Genomic DNA, 17,714 nt, shown 5'->3' with positions numbered 1-17,714 from the left:
ATGAGGGAACAAAATGTAACATATCAAAGTTTGCAGATGATACCAGATTAGGTGGGAAGGTGAATTGTGACGAGGATGCAGGGATCCTACAGCAAGATCTGGACAGGTTGGGCGAGTGGGCAAACCAATGGCAGATGCAGTATAATTTGGATAAGTGTGAGGTTATTCATTTTGGAAGCAAAAACAGGAAGGCAGATTACTACCTGAATGATTGTAAATTGAGAGAGGGGAGTGTGCAGCGGGACCTGGGTGTCCTTGTGCACCATTCGCTGAAAGTAAGCATTCAGTTGCAGCAGGCGATAAAGAAGGCTAATGGTATGTTGGCCTTCATTGCAAGAGGTTTTGAGTATAGAAGCAGGGATGTGTTGCTGCAATTGTACAGGGCCTTGGTGAGGCCATCCTTGGAGTATTGTGTGCAGTTTTGGTCTCCTTCTCTGAGGAAGGATGTTCTTGCTCTCGAGGGAATGCAGCAATGGTTTCCCAGACTGATTCCAGCGATGGTGGGACTGTCATATGAGGAGAGATTGACTAGGTTGGGATTGTACTCGCTGGAGTTCAGAAGAATGATGGGGGATCTCACAGAGACTTATAAAATTCTAACAGGACTAGACAGGGTAGATGCAGAGAAGATGTTACCAATGGTGGGTGTGTCCAGAACCAGGGGTCACAGTCTGAGGATTCAAGGTAAACCATTTCAGACAGATATAAGGAGACATTTCTTCACCCAAAGAGTAGTGAGCCTGTGGAATTTATTACCACAGAAAGTAGTTGATGCTAAAACTTTGAATATATTGAAGAGGTGGCTGGATATAGCACTTGGGGAGAATGGGATCAAAGGCTATGGGGAGAAAGCAGGATTGGGCTATTGAGTTGGATGATCAGCCATGATCGTGATGAATGGGCAGCAGGGTAGCATGGTGGTTAGCATAAATGCTTCACAGCTCCAGGGTCCCAGGTTCGATTCCCGGCTGGGTCACTGTCTGTGTGGAGTCTGCACGTCCTCCCCCTGTGTGCGTGGGTTTCCTCCGGGTGCTCCGGTTTCCTCCCACAGTCCAAAGATGTGCGGGTTAGGTGGATTGGCCATGCTAAATTGCCCGTAGTGTCCTAATAAAAGTAAGGTTAAGGGGGGGTTGTTGGGTTACGGGTATAGGGTGGATACGTGGGTTTGAGTAGGGTGATCATGGCTCGGCACAACATTGAGGGCTGAAGGGCCTGTTCTGTGCTGTACTGTTCTATGTTCTATGAATGGCAGAACTGGATCGAAGGGCTAAAAGGCCTCCTCCTGCTCCTATCTTCTATGTATCTATGTATCGTGTAAACCCTTAACGGAGGCTGCTCCAGCTGCTGCCTGTCTGTCCCATGGGACACTTCCATAACAGAGCCCCATCCGTGGTAATATGGTGGAGGTCACTTTAATCCCCACTGACCATGGTGGCTGCTAGCTGCACAACTGAAGGCTATCGTTGTAATGATATGTATAATCTAAGGAGAGTAAAGAGTTAACAAGATGATGTTCATGTATATCAACACTAGATGGCATTACTGAGCAGTCTTATAAAAGGCTGTGTCTGAGCATTCTGGGAGGAGCTGAGGGAGAAGGATAGTGTGAGGTTGATTAGAGAGAGATAATAAATTACTGTAACATAGATTCAAGACTTTTATTTTGCTAGCTGTTACTCAGTAATGTGTGAACCATTTAAGTAGTGTAAAATAAACTAGCTTTGTTTCAACGACATAGCTTAATATTCTTTGTAAACGCTACAACATTTGGCTTGGAGAACAATACAAGGAACATTGCATGCTATCAGTAGTGGAAATTTCTTACATGGTACCAGTTAATTACTGAAGTAATTTAGCTAAAATTAGATAGAATCTAAGAAAGAAAATCAGCATGTGCTCAGACTTTGATGGCAAGACTGCTTCCAGACCTGTTATATCAACTCACCCGGACAAGTCCTGACCTCATGGAGTAACTGCAGACTGTGAAATAGTTCCGGACTTCTGGTAAAATTTATGTAAATTGGAAAATATTTAAGCAGCAATTTCAACTGTACCTATCTGCCTCAGTGATAACAGAAAACGTGCGTTATTTCTAACAATGGCTGGACCACAGGCTATTATATAACTCCTTCCAATTGTCCATGGAAGATGTTTTTTTAAAAATTAATGTAGACATCGAAAAATTTGATCTTCACTGCAAAGCTCAAATTAATGAAACTTCTGAGCGATTTGTCTTTAAAGTGAGTGCAGAAAGATGGAGAATCTGTAGATTACTTCATTACTTATTTTAAGATTAAAGTTCACAAACCTGCAATTTCTCTATATTGTCAGACTCTGATCAGAGATCAAATTGTTTTTGGCATCACAGATGAGAAACTCAGAGAACGTTTATTATGGCAAAAAGAATTAAAATTGAAAGATGCAATTAAAATGTCGAGAGCGAATAAAATATCCAACAATCTGTATTTAGAAATACAGATAAAGGAAAAGGGCGCGCAAACGCACCTCGGGGCCAACTGCATTGAATCTGTGGTGCAGTTGAGAAATTAGTGCGTTTCGGATGGCAACCGTATTGTGCATAGTCATTCACTTCAACAAACTGCACGATTTGGATGAAGATCGTTCTGCGCATGCACGCAACCAATTTGCTCATGAGAAAAGTAACGTCACGATGTGGGGGTGTTGTGGACATGCCCACCCACATAAAAAATGCACAGCAAACGGAAAAAATTGCTCCAAATGTAACAAACTGAATAATTTTGCTGTCCAATGCAGAACTGCATTAAAAGGCTTACAACACCAGGTTAAAGTCCAACATGTTTATTTCAAACATTAGCTTTCGGAGCACTGCTCCTTCCTCATTCACCTGAGGAAGGAGCAGTGCTCTGAAAGCTAGTGTTTGAAACAAACATGTTGGACTTTAACCTGGTGTTGTAAGACTTCTTACTGTGCTCACCCCAGTCCAACGCCGGCATCTCCACGTCATGCATTAAAAGGGACACACTTTAAAACATCAAATTTAATAAAGAAACACATGAATGTTCAGAGTGTTCATACAAGTGCAGAAACCTCAAAAGGTGGATAACCATAATGTTAATATAGATGCTTATTGTCTTGAAGATTCTTTATTTGTGGGTATTATTGAGAAATACCAGACAACTGTAAAGAACACTTCCTATTAACAGATACTGCATCCAATACAAATCTATTAACACAAAATCTGAATGGAACACTCCATTGCAAGTCAATGGTTCCGAGACTGTGTTCAAACTGGACACTGGAGCATCATACTCTTGATTTATCACAACTATGTCATGATCCGAAGATTCAGAAAACTGGGCAGCGAGGTGGCACAGTGGTTAGCACTGCTGCATCATGGCACCGAGGTTGCAGGTTCGATCCCGGCTCTGGGTCACTGTGCATGTAGATTTTGCACATTCTCCCCGCGTTTGCATGGGTTTTGCCCCCACAACCCAAAGATGTGCAAAGTAGGTGGTTGGCCACCCTAAATTGCCCCTTAATTGGAAAAAGTTAATTGGGTACATAAATTTGGGTACTTTATATTTTAAAAAAATTCAGAAAACTGACTGCCAATTACGTGACTACAATAGTAACACAATTACTACTTTACTGTCATGCTATCTCTCAGTGACAAACAACGACACTGCGACATCCTTGTGGTTCGTGATTGTTGAAGCTAAACGTTCTTCACTATTAGGTGCACAAGCCTGTCAAGACTTGCATCTTGTGATTGTAAGCCACATTCTCCATGCATCGTGGGTGTGGGGGGGGGGAGGCATGTTGCGATATCGTGCTGGGGCAGCGGTGGCAGACTCGGGGTCATTGGGGGGCCCCATTGAGCTTCTTGCGTCACTGGGTGGTGGTCCTCCTTGTCTCACTCCCCGTGCCACCGGATACTGCCACTGACTCCCAGATGGCAGTGACTGCCCTGTGGCTGATTCTCTGAGCCCCTCGGGGGAACCGGGCTTCCTACCTGGACTCAGTCCATCAGTGTGACCAGGTCCGCATCCCCGAATTGTGGAGCTGGTCGGCGCGGTGGCTTGGCTGCGTGCTGTCTGGGGTTTACTCTGCGGGATCCGGTTAAGTGCTGCTCCCCCTTGTTAACTGGGTGTTGTCCCAGCCTATCAACCGGCAGGAGTCATTTGCAGCATGAAGCCCATGGGAATCATTAAGTGCCCTAATTAATGTTAGATACCAGTGACTGGCTTGACAGGTCTGCTATCTGGAAACAGCTGGCATTTCCTGCTCGCTGCCACACTTAGAAACCTTCCGTTGTATTGCGTCCATCCTATCAATTAGTCCAATCAAATACAAGCATCACTGTGATGAACGGTATTTACCTTTAATACCTTGCCCCTTTAAGAGGCTTGGAACCCTGGGGGACTCCGCCTCTGGCTACGCCCCCAGGAACCAGTATATAGGATAAGGCTGCATGTGGCGAGCGCACTTCTCTCGAATGCAGTCCTGTTCTCTGTATATTAAAGCCTTTGATTACTGACCTCGCTCTCGCGCCGTAATTGAGAGTGCCTCAATTTAATATACAGACACATCAAGATGGACAGCGCTCTAAAACCGGAGAAGCTCAACCTGGACGCCAGGTCGCCGGAAGCCCCGGAAATGTTTAAATATTGGCTCCGGTGTTTCGAGGACTATCTGGACTCCTCAATGACTGATGTTGACAGCACTCGCAAGCTGCGCTTACTACATGGCCGGGTGGGCCACCGACTCTCCGCCATGATCGAGAACGCTACGACCTATGAGGCGGCGGTCGAAATATTGAAGAAACGCTTCATAAAAACTACTAACGAGGTACACGCCAGACATTTGCTCTCAACCTGCAGCCAGCGTTCCGGGGAAACGCTGGACGAGTACGTGGAGAGACTCACCGCGCTCGCGAGGAACTGCAACCACAAAGCAGTGACGGCAGAAGAACACAGGAACTTACATATCCGCGACGCCCTTGTGTCTGGTATCAGGTCCTCGTACATCCGGTAGCGGCTCCTAGACGACAGGGCAAAGGATCTCCAGGGCACGGTAATGCTCGCCTCTTCTCTCGAAACGGCCCACCGTAATCTCCGTACATACTCCGCGGACCTTGCGAACCCCTCTCGATCCACTCCAGACTTGGCCACGGTACAGGCCTGTGCCAAGCGAAGATTAACTCACTCCGGGAGTTCCCCATGCTATTTCTGTGGGCAAGGCCAGCACCCACGGCAGCGTTGCCCGGCCCGATCCGCAACGACTGCGGGAAGAAAGGGCACTTCGCGAAAGTCTGCCTGGCTGGGCCCAAAGGCCACAAACAAAACCCTCACCAGGCCCAGAAATCAAGCTCCCGGTCTCACGCCCACTTCCGACGCATCATCGACCTCGTGCGAGTCATGGGAGCGGCTATCTTGGCAGCGGCCATCTTCGAAACCCGACACGTGCGACCGGCGGCGGCGGCCATCTTGTGACTCCGGGCGGCCATTTTGTGAGTTCGACTCTGACGGCCCGCAACTAGGAGCGATCACACTCGATCAATCGCGGCCGAAACACCTACGAGACTCAATGATGCGGATGCGAATCAATGGCCACGACACTCCCTACCTATTCGACTCCGGGGGCACGGAGAGCTTTATCCATCCAGACACGGTAAGGCGCTGCTCCCTGCGTACCCACCCAGCCTCCCAAACTATCGCCCTCGCCTCAGGGCCCCATTTGGTTCAAATCACGGGGTATTGTGTCGCTGACCTCGCGATTCAAGGCGCTAAATAATCCCGTTTTAAACTTTACATCTTTCCTCAACTCTGCGCTCCCCTGCTGCTCGGTCTGGACTTTCAGTGCAGCCATCGGAGCCTGACACTGAAGTTCGGTGGACCCCTGCCCCCACTCACGGTATGCAGCCTGGCGACACTCAAAGTTGCGCCACCCCGCCTCTTCGCGAACCTCACTCCCGACTGTAAACTCATCGCTACCAAGAGTCGCCGGTACAGTACCCAAGACATGACTTTTATGAAGTCAGAGGTTCAGCGGCTACTAAAAGAGGGGGCCATAAAGGCCAGCAACAGCCCTTGGAGGGCTCAAGTATTGGTAGTCCACTCCGGGGAAAAGCAACGAATGGTAGTGGATTATAGCCAGACCATAAACCGCTTTACACAACTCGATTCTTACCCACTTCCCCGCATAGCTGAAATGGTCACTCACATCGGCCAGTATCGGATATTCTCCACGGTTGACCTAAAATTGGCCTATCATCAACTCCCTATCCGCTCAGAGGACCGCCCCTACACGGCTTTTGAAGCAGCCGGTCGGCTGTTTCACTTCCTCAGGGTCCCCTTTGGTGTTACAAACGGAGTCTCAGTTTTCCAGAGGGTGATGGATCAAATGGTGGACCAGTACGGCTTACGGGCTACCTTCCCGTACTTGGACAATGTCACCATTGCGGCCATGACCAGCAGGACCACGACATAAACCTGAGGAAGTTCCTCCAGACTGCCCGGGCCCTCAACCTCACGTACAACAAAGAGAAATGCGTGTTCCACACAACCCGGCTAGCCATCCTTGGCTACGTCGTGGAAAACGGGGTCCTAGGCCCGGACCCCAACCGCATGCATCCCCTTAAGGAACTCCCCCTTCCCCGTAGCCTCAAGGCACTCAAACGGTGCTTGGGGCTTTTCTCCTATTACGCCCAGTGGGTCCCCAGATATGCGGACAAAGCCCGGCCACTCATTAAGACCACGGTTTTTCCCCTGACGGATGAGGCCCAGTCGGCTTTCGACCGTATCAAAGCCGGCATAATCAAGGCCGCCATGCACGCGGTCGACGAAGCCATTCCCTTCCAAGTAGAAAGCGACGCGTCAGACGTCGCCCTGGCTGCTACCCTCAACCAGGCGGGCAGACCGGTAGCGTTCTTCTCCCGAACCCTCACCGCCTCGGAAATTTGGCACTCTGCAGTCGAGAAGGAGGCACAAGCCATAGTGGAGGCCGTGCGACACTGGAGGCACTACCTAGCCGGTAGGAGGTTCACCCTCGTCACCGACCAACGGTCGGTCGCCTTTATGTTCAATAACGCACAACGGTGCAAAATAAAGAACGACAAAATTCTGAGGTGGTGAATAGAGCTCTCCACCTATACGTACGATATTAAATATCGCCCGGGGAAGCTCAACGAGTCCCCAGATGCCCTTCTCGCGGCACGTGCGCCAACGCGCAATTGGACCGCCTGAGATCCATCCACGATGACCTCTGCCACTCTGGGGTCACCCGGCTTGCCCACTTCAAGTCCCGCAACCTACCGTACTCCACAGGAGAGGTCAAGGCCATGACTAAGGCATGCCAGATCTGTACGGAATGCAAACCGCAATTCTATCGACCAGACAAGGCCCGCCTGATAAAGGCCTCTGGGCCCTTTGAGCGACTAAGCGTGGCCCCTCCCGTCCACCAACCGCAACGTCTATTTCCTCACCGTCATCGATGAGTTCTCCCGCTTCCCTTTTGCTGTCCCCTGCCCCGATATGACCTCGGCCTCCGTGATCAAGGCACTGCGCAGCATCTTCACACTGTTTGGTTTCCCCGCTTATATCCACAGCGACCGGGGTACATCGTTCATGAGCGATGAGCTGCGTTGGTACCTGCCCAGCAAGGGCATCGCCTCGAGCAGGACGACGAGCTATAACCCGCGAGGAAACGGGCAAGTGGAGAGGGAGAACGCGACAGTTTGGAAGGCTGTCCTCCTAGCCCTACGGTCAAGGAGTCTCCAAATCGCCCGCTGGCAGGAGGTCCTACCCGATGCCCTGCACTCCATTAGGTCGCTCCTCTGTACGGCCACGAACGAGACCCCTCACAATCATTTGTTTGTCTTCCCCAGGAAGTCCACCTCTGGGGTCTCGCTTCCACTCTGGCTGACGACTCCGGGTCCAGTCCTACTCCGGAGGCACGTGAGGAGCCATAAAACGGATCCAATAGTCGAGAGGGTCCACCTGCTGCATGCAAACCCTCAATATGCCTACGTCGAGCACCCCGACGGCAGGCAGGATACTGTCTCCCTGCGAGACCTGGCACCCGCTGGCTCTCCCACCGACCCCACCGACTCTCCCACTGACCCCGTTTTCCCCACCGACCCCCCCCCTTCTACCGACGCTCCCCGCCCCGCACCGACCACCGACTCTGACAGCGACCCCCCCCCCCCCCCCCCCATAGCGCCCCCTGCCCCCCAGCCGGCGCCGGCACCGACCACCCTAATCACTCCTGATACCCCCCCCCCCCCTCCAAGGTGGGCAAAGGCTCAGTCAACCGTGCTCCCGGATAGACCACCATCGGAACCGACCGCATCCACGGCGCCACCACCGGTGCAGCGAAAGTCAGCACGGATGATCAGACCGCCACAAAGACTGAACTTATAATTTAAAACACTTCACCCCCGACGGACTATGTGTTTTTTTTAAACGGGGTGAATTTGATGAACGGTATCTACCTTTAATACCTTGCCCCTTTAAGAGGCTTGGAACCCTGGGGGACTCCGCCTCTGGCTACGCCCCCAGGAACAGGATAAGGCTGCACGTGGTGAGCACACTTCTCCGAATGCTGTCCTGTTCTCTGTATATTAAAGCCTTTGATTACCGACATCGCTCTCGCGTCGTAATTGAGAGTGCCTCAATCACTAATTCAAGATGAGCAATTGTAGACGTACTTTGGTTCTGTCTTCTCAAATGAGGACACCAATCAGATCCCAGAAATGTTGGATAATGAAAGGTTTAGTGAGAGGGAAGAACTGAGGGAGGTCAACATTAGTAGAGAAATGGTGCTGGGCAAATTGATGGGATTGAAGGCGGATAAATCCCCAGGGCCTGAAAATCTGCAGCCCAGAGTGCTTAAGGAGGTGGCTCTGGAAATAGTGGATGCATTGGTGATCATCTTCTGGGATTCTACAGACTCTGGAACTGTTACTGCAGATTGGAGGGTAGCTCACGTCACTCTGATATTCAAAAAGGGAGGTAGAGAGAAAGCAGGAATTGAAGACCAGGAAGCCTAACATCGGTAGTGGGGAAAATGCTTGAATCCATTATGAAGGACTTCATAGCGGAACATTTAAAAAGCAGTGGCAGGATCAGTCAGAGTCAGCATGGATTTATGAAGGGATAATCATGCTTGACAAATCTGTTGGAATTCTTTGAAGAGGTAACAAGTACAATTGACAAGGGGGAGCCAGTCGATGTGGTATATTTGGACTTTCAGAAGGCATTTGACAATGTCCCGCATTAGAGATTATTGTGCAAAATTAAAGCGCATAGGATTGTGGGAAATGTATTGAGGTGAATAGAAAACTGGTTGGCAGAGAGGAAACAAAGAGTAGGGATTAATGTGTCCTTTTCAAATTGGCAGGCAGTAACCAGTGGGATACCACAGGGATCGGTGCTGAGACCCCAGCTATTCACAATATATAGTAATGATTTGGATGAGGGAACAAAATGTAACATCAAAGTTTGCAGATGATACCAAATTAGGTGGGAGGGTGAATTATGACGAGGATGCAGGGACCCTACAGCAAGATCTGGACAGGTTGGGCGAGTGGGCAAACCAATGGCAGATGCAGTATAATTTGAAAAAGTGTGAGGTTATTCCTTTTGGAAGCAAAAACAGGAAGGCAGATTACTACCTGAATGATTGTAAATTGGGAGAGGGGAGTGTGCAGCGGGACCTGGGTGTCCTTGTGCACCATTCGCTGAAGGTAAGCATGCAGGTGCAGCAGGCGATAAAGAAGGCTAATGGTATGTTGGCCTTCATTGCAAGAGGTTTTGAGTATAGAAACCGGGATGTGTTGCTGCAATTGGACAGGCCCTTGGTGAGGCCACACTTGGAGTATTGTGTGCAGTTTTGGTCTCCTTCTCTGAGGAAGGATGTTCGTGCTCTCGAGGGAGTGCAGCAAAGGTTTACCAGACTGATTCCAGGGATGATGGGACTGTCATATGAGGAGAGATTAACTAGGTTGGGATTGTTCTCGCTGGAGTTCAGAAGAATGGGGGGGGGGGGGGGGGGGGAAATCTCAGTGATTTATAAAATTCTAACAGGACTCGACATAGTAGTTGCAGGAAAGATGTAATCAATGATGGTGTGTCCAGAACCAGGGGTCACAGTCTGAGGAGTCAGGGTAAACCATTTCAGACAGAGATAACGAGGCCATTCTTTGTGTGAAGAAATGTGAGCCTGTGGAATTCATTACCACAGGAAGTAGTTGATACTAAAACTTTGAATATATTCAAGAGGTGGATATAGCACTTGGGGAGAATGGGATCAAAGGCTATGGGGAGAAAGCAGGATTAGGCTACTGAGTTGGATGATCAGCCCTGGCTGTGATGAATGGCAGAGCAGGCTCGAAGGGCCAAAAGGCCTCCTCCTGCTCCTATCATCTATGTAATCACTAAACAATACATTTTGCTGATTAAAAAGTTGTCTCCCTTATTAGCCTAATTAAAATGTATGTATCCGATTACAAAACTAAATTGTTTGAGAAATGAGAAAATGATTTGACTCTGCATGGTTAACATATCACGGGGGGGGGGGGGGGGGCGGGGGTTCTGCTGTGAGCTGTAAGCAGTGGTGAAATTCTCTGACACCCAGGTAAACTGAGAAGAAGCTCACCTGTACACTGATGAAGATAGCTTCTACAATGGGATAAAAAACATTCACCGATCTGTCACCGCCGCTCTTCTGAAGGAAATATCCGGTCTTGAAAATATCCAGCACAATACTACAGACTCCAAACAGCAACACTGCCCCTGAAATCAGAGCAAGAACATAACTGATGTTGGCAGGAAGAATAACCAGACATATTTAATCGTGGCTACATCAGTGAAGCCTCAACAACAGGAATTTTCCATTCGGAAGAACTTTTCTTTATAATGCACCTTTCACACGCTCGGGGTATTCCAAAGAGATTTACGCCAATTAATTATTTTGGAAATGTCGCCACAGTAGGAAACACAGCAGCTAATTTGCAAACAGCTAGTTCCCAAAAGCAGCATCGTGATCATGTCCAGTTTCAGTGATGTTGATGCCTGGTCACTGGGGAGAACTCTTCTGCTGTTCTTGGAATGATGATGTGGGAACCTTTTATGTCAATTTGCTTCCTGTATCCTAACCCACAGTAAGTCCTGTTCACTCACCTCACTATGATTAAGACTGCCTACTTCCACTTCGGTAATATACCCCACTCCACCCTTGCTGTAGCTCATCTACTACTGAAGCCCTCATTCAAGCCTTTGTTACCTCTAGATCTATTCCAATATATTCACGTGCTCTTCCTAATTTGCACAAACTTCAGCGCACAGTTAAGTCCCATTCCTGTATTTACCCCTGTGGTTACTGGACTAGGACAGCACGGTAGCATAGTGGTTAGCACAATTGCTTCACAGCTCCAGGGTCCCAGGTTTCATTCCCGGCTTGGGTCGCTGTCTGTGCAGAATCTGCACGTTCTCCCCATGCATGGGTTTCCTCCGGGTGCTCCGGTTTCCTCCCACAGTCCAAAGATGTGTAGGTTAGGTGGATTGGCCATGCTAAATTGCCCTCAGTGTCCAAAATGCCCTTAGTGTTGGGTGTGGTTACTGGGTTCATAGAATTCATAGAATTTACAGTGCAGAAGCAGGCCATTCAGCCCATCGAGTCTGCACCGGCTCTTGGAAAGAGCAGCCTACCCAAGGTCAACACCTCCACCCTATTCCCATAACCCAGTAACCACACCCAACACTAAGAGCAATTTTGGACACTAAGGGCAATTTATCATGGCCAATCCACCTAACCTGCACATCTTTGGACTGTGGGAGGAAACCGGAGCACCCGGAGGAAACCCACGCACACACGGGGAGGATGTGCAGACTCCGCACAGACAGTGACCCAAGCTGGAATCGAACCTGGGACCCTGGAGCTGTGAAGCATTTGTGCTATCCACAATGCTACTGTGCTGGGGACAGGGTGGAGGTGTGGGCTTGGGTAGGGTGCTCTTTCCAAGAGCCAGTGCAGATTTGATGGGCCGATTAGCCTTCTCCTGCACTGTAAATTCTATGATTACATTGACTCCCAGTCAAGCTATGCCTTAATTTTAAGATTTTGAGTCTTGTTCTCAAATCCTTCCCAGTGGCAGGATTCCTCCACCATGATCTCTGCATTCCTCCAATTCCGGCCTCTTGCATATCCCACATTTGAATTGCTCCATCATTGGTGGAAGTGACTTCCGCTGTCTGGGTCCCAAACTCTGGAATTCAATCCCTGAAATTCTTCCTGTCTGTCTATCTCCCTATCCTTGAAACCTAATTTTTGATCACCCATCCTATCATCTTATCTGGTTTTATGTTAAGTTTTGTTTACGAAATCTCCTTTGAAGTTCCTTGGGATGTTACGGGAGCTATATAAATGCAAGGCTTGTGTTTCTTCTACAAGGTCAAATCTGACAGTCGGTTAACATCTCATTTAAAAGATGGCGGGCTGGTTAGCTCAGTTGGCTGGATGGATAGGGTGTGGTTTAGAATAACATGGGTTCTGGCCGAGATAGACTTGGAACCTGCCTCTGTCAGTAGGAGGCAATTGACAAACCACCTCCAAAACAGGTTACCAAGAAGAACTGGCAGCTGTCGATGATCTGAGGACCTGCCTTCACGCAGAACACGTCTGAGTGAATGAATTAAAAGACAGCCTCTACGGCTCTCTCCCTCAGCACTGCAATGGAGTATCAGGCGAAATTAGGTCATCAAATCTCTGAAATGGGTCATGAACTCACAACCTTCTTTCTCAGAAGTGAGAGTTCTAATGCTGACCTATCGGTGACGCCAAACAATCTGTCTGGTTTATACTGACAGCTGCATGTTATGGGGCTGTTGTATTGAGTATGTGGTGGATTAAGAATTCCAAACGAATCTCATACAGATTCAGAGACACTTGCCTTCCATCCAGAGTCGATTTGAGGCCGGGACAAGGGCCTGAAGTGCTAGCTTCTCAGCTGCTTGTTTCACAATGGCAGAGGTTTACAAACAGGATTCGTTCCGTCACCATTTGGCTCCGAGATGGGAGACTAAGGCTTGAATTCTCCGGCTGTTTGCTGGCGGCGGCAGAGAAACGTACAAAACAGGAGCAGGAGGAGGCCATTCAGCCCTTCGAGCCTGCTCTGCCATTCATCATCCAACTCAACAGTATAATCCCGCTTTTCCCCCCATATCCTTTGATCCCCTTCGCCCTAAATGCTATATCTAACTGTTTCTTGAAAACATACAGGGCTGGATTCTCTGTTCCTGAGACTATAGTGTTGACGCTGGCGCACGATTCGTGGAGTTCCACGACAGCAAAAATGGTCCTGTGCCTGGACTGATTCAGCGACTGTAAAGGGGCTAGCACCGGCGCCACGTTGAACAAAATCGATTCCAATGGAAAATGGTGCAGGATTCACCGGAGTCGCTATTGACACTCAGGAGTCCAACGAGCTGCATATCCACACTCCACCCCGCACACACCATCCCAACAAACAAGATGGCAGCAAGACACATGGGCCCAGGATTTACTGACGCCGAGCTGGAGACCTTCCTGGCCGCAGTGGAGGAGAGTCGGGCCACCCTGTACCCCAGCTCAGGAAGGAGGCCACTATTCACCCTGCATGGGTGCAGGTGAGTGCCACCAGCAATACTGGCCAGCAATGCCGTAAAACTCTGCAGGACCTCGGGGCAGCCAGAGTGAGTAGGCAACGCTGTGCCCTTGGCACTAACCCCCATACACCCATAACCCTACCCCCCCCCGCACCCAGAGGGCAGCCAAACCCCCACCCTGCGCTACAGCTACCAACCCCCTGTGCAGTATATGTCCCCCCCCCCCCCCCCCAGAACGGGAGAAAACTGGAGGGGGCCGCTGAATCTGCGGCCCCTCACCGTGGTTGAGCAGAGGGCCTGGACGTGGTCGGCGGCTCTGAGGAAAGGGAGGTCACCGGGGTAGAGGTCGGCCGCGGGAGAGGAAGTGAGACGCCGCTTAGTTGCGGTTTTCCATGATGTGTGCCGACTCCCCCCGCAACACCTCCCTCACCCCCACTGCCCCACGCCTCACGTCTAATCATAGTCTTGTCTTGTGTCTTGCAGGACTTGCTGGGGGGGCTGTAGAGGCTCCTGGGACACACTATCTGCTGCCCAGAAAGGTTTTGGACTTCTATAACAGACAGTCCCATCTGTAGTGGAGATGCAATTGCAGAGCCAAGGAGTTCATGAGGGGTTGTCGACCAGCATCCAGCACCTGCAGGTGCAGTTGGAGGAGTCCAACCGCGTGTAGGAGCAGGAGGTAATGCCAACCATGCCTGCCACTCAGGCCAACACCACACGGGTGGCATCCGCGGTTGAGGCATTGGGGCGATGGTTTTGGCTATGGATCAGCATGTCCAAGGCCTGGGGCATTCTGTGCAGGCGCTGGCTGAGGCCCAGGGCAGGGTTGCCATCTCACAGGCAGCCATGTGGCAGAGCCACCTGGAAATTGCAGCGGTGCTTCTGAGCATGACCCAGTCACAGCAGGTCATGTCTGAGAAATCAGCAGCATTGCCCAGAAGCCTGCCAACATGGCGCCGACACAGAGGGTCGTGGCACAGTCACTGGCTGATGTGGCACAGACCCAGAAGGTTTTGGCACAGTCAATGGGTGATGTGGCGCAGTCCCGGACAGCGATGGTCCGCTCCCTGTGCACCATGGCCTCCAGCATGCAGACCCTGGGTGAGACCGGATCCAGCGGGCCCCCAGAACTGGCAGAGCCAGGTGGCGGGGGGGCTTCGGGGGATAGCTCTGCATGCACCAGCTTCTAAGTGGGCAGGAGGAAACTATTTTGGTCAATGAGACTAAAGAAGTGATCAAGAATGAATTGGACAGCCTGTCAGCTGAAAAGGTGTCTCAAATTAGCAGTGAAAGTCAGTCCAGTACTGATTTGTCTGAGAATTTTCCAAAGATGCGGAGCACCGGATCTCTTTGCAGAGCGGGTTGTCATCACGTCCCATGGAGTAGCCCGGTGGTGATGGGCCCATGCTGGTGACTCCCCCCCCCTCACCGGTCCATCTGGTGGGCAGCGGGCAGAACAGGGCGGCACCATGCCACCTGGGCCACCTGAGCAGCCACTGGGCTGAACCAGACCCAGATGGCCGCCAATGGGGACTCAGGTCGCAGGGCGGGAATCACAGCAGGCCGCCTCCACTCTGGGGAACCACCTAGACAGCGTTACGGCCTGTAAGGCCAGAAAGTTCGACACCAGTTAAGTCGGCCTGAGTGCAGGGCACAGTTTAGTTACAGGTTATGTATCTGTAAATATTGGTGTACATTAAACGCCTGTTCATACTGTTAAAACCTGCCTTGGTGCTCAGTCAGAGCGGTGTGATGGGTGGGATGGCCCCAGATGGGGTATGGGGTGGGTAGGTGGGGGGGGGGGGGGTGCGGTTGGGAGAATGGATGGACGTTGTGGGTTGGCTGGGTCCCCCCCGACGGTCCTCACCATTGCCACCCCAAGGATTTGATGGGACCGTGTGATGGATTGGCCAACTCGCATGCAGGGATCACCCAGGTGGACGGTGGAAAGTGCTACCGTGGGCAGGAGTTGGACCTTGTCAAACAATGCAGAGCACCAGATCTCATTGCAGAGCGGGTTGTCATCATCCTCCATCCTATGGAAGAGACCCGGTGTTACTGCCAACCCAGGGCCCTACCCCGTAGTGAGGCAGGTATGTATAACAGAGAGGGTTGCAGGCAGGGGGGTGGGCAGGAGGGGGAGGGGCTGTGGGGTTGAGATGTGGTGTCCGTGCCCCTGGCCAGTTCTCCCGCCCCCCCCCCCCCTCCCCCAGGTCGGTGAACATGGAGGTGATCAGAGGGTTCTGTGCACATTGGCCCTGGCTCACACTTTGTGAAGCCTCCCGTGTCTACCTGTTCTATCCATTCTCTCCCTCCCCATGCATCCTCCTCGTCGGACGAGGCCTGGCATTTCTCATCCTCTTCATCCAGCATGTCGCCCTTCTGCTGCGCGATGTTAGGGACGATGCAGCAGGCTGCCATGATGCTGGTGACCCTCTCAGCGTGTTACTGGAGGATCCCTCCACAGTGGTCCATGCACCAAAACCGCCCACCCCCCAGCCAGGGGATTGTCTCAAACATGACTGTATCCGCCATTAATTTGCCCACTCACTCAACTTGTCCAAATCACACTGAAGGATCACTGCATCCTCCTCACAGCTCACCCTCCCACACAACTTTGTGTCATCTGCAAATTTGGAGATATTACATTTTGTTCCCTCATCTAATATACATTGTGAATAGCTGAGGTCCCAGCACCAATCCCTGCGGTACCTCAGGAGTCTCTGCCTGCCATTTGGAAAAAGATCCATTAATTCCTACATTTTTATTTGAAAAATGAAAATGAAAATCGCTTATTGTCACGAGTACGCTTCAATGATGTTACTGTGAAAAGCCCCTAGTCGCCACATTCCGGCGCCTGTTCGGGGAGCCTGTTACGGGAATCGAACCGTGCTGCTGGCCTGCTTGGTCTGCTTTCAAAGCTAGTGTTTGAAACAAACATGTTGGACTTTAACCTGGTGTTGTAAGCTTCTTACTATGCTCACCCCAGTCCAACCCCGGCATCTCCACATCATGGCTTCCTTCGACACCGCAAACTGCCGGCTCAAAGTGGAGAGGATCTCCAGGAAGATCGCACATACAGACACTGACATTAAGTTTCTACAAAGATGCAGGAAAGCAGACAAGATCCCGAAAGGGCTACAGATCACAAACCCACTCAAGTCGACCTACAAAACAGACTATGCTGAGAGACTCTGTCGTCACACCTCTCTCACACTCCTCAACCACCTCGTAACCAGCTCTACAGCAGACGCCGCAACCTGGAAACCAAGATAGAGTCCATATTCTCAACTTACATTCAGGATGCAGCAGACTAGCTGCGGAACACCGCCAAACAGATGAGACAACGATACTACGCCACCTGTATACACACCAAGAACAGAAAGCTTGCGAAACTCTGCATCACCACCAGCATCAACCAAGCCGCCACAGTAGAAAACAATACAGGGAAATGTATTGTCAACTTGTTGGACTACACCCTTCAACCAGACGAAATCGAAGTCCTCAGCAGAGGGCTCAATTTCTGACCACCACCAAAATGGACCCCATCAGTCTCATGGCAGACATGGAGGAATTCATCAGGCGAACGAGGCTCCGGGAATTCTTCCACAGACCCCAAGAGGCCAACAGCGAACCCAATGAGACAACCAATGAGCCGGAACAGCAGACCGAGAGATCTGTGGTGCGGCAACCGAAGAGGAAATAGTCGAATTGGACCCCTCTGGAAGGCCGCTGCCCGAGACTCAACATGTATGCTCAAACCCAAGGAGTCGCATCAATGCCAGATTCATCAGTCGCATTCACAAGATAACCCCGAACGTCACCCAAGCACAACGCAACGCCATCCGTGCTCTCAAGACCAACCACAACATCGACGTCAAAACAGCGGACAAAGGAGGTGCCACCATCATACTGAACAGAACGGACTACTGCAAAGAAGTGTACCATCAACTCAATAACCAGGAACACTACAGACAGTTACCTGCAGATCCGACCAAGGAACACACTCGCCAACTCAACCGACTGATCAAGACCTTGGATCTAGACCTTCAGAGCACCCTACATGCACTCATCCCACGTAATCCCAGT

At 50.6% G+C, this 17,714-nt stretch overlaps 1 protein-coding gene across 1 annotated transcript in view; it reads right to left on the bottom strand.

The window, feature by feature from the left end:
- LOC119953678 (proton channel OTOP3-like) overlaps positions 1 to 17,714 on the bottom strand; it is a 91,493-nt gene that overhangs the window by 63,059 nt on the left and 10,720 nt on the right. Inside the window, exon 3 of the mRNA XM_038778201.1 lies at positions 10,639 to 10,775. Within this exon, the coding sequence (XP_038634129.1) occupies positions 10,639 to 10,775 (137 nt within the window). The remainder of the gene's footprint in view (positions 1 to 10,638; positions 10,776 to 17,714) is intronic.

The sequence above is a fragment of the Scyliorhinus canicula genome, chromosome 18 (assembly GCF_902713615.1).
Source record: "Scyliorhinus canicula chromosome 18, sScyCan1.1, whole genome shotgun sequence".
Lineage (NCBI taxonomy): Eukaryota > Metazoa > Chordata > Chondrichthyes > Carcharhiniformes > Scyliorhinidae > Scyliorhinus > Scyliorhinus canicula.
This window is presented reverse-complemented; position numbering and strand designations above follow the sequence as displayed.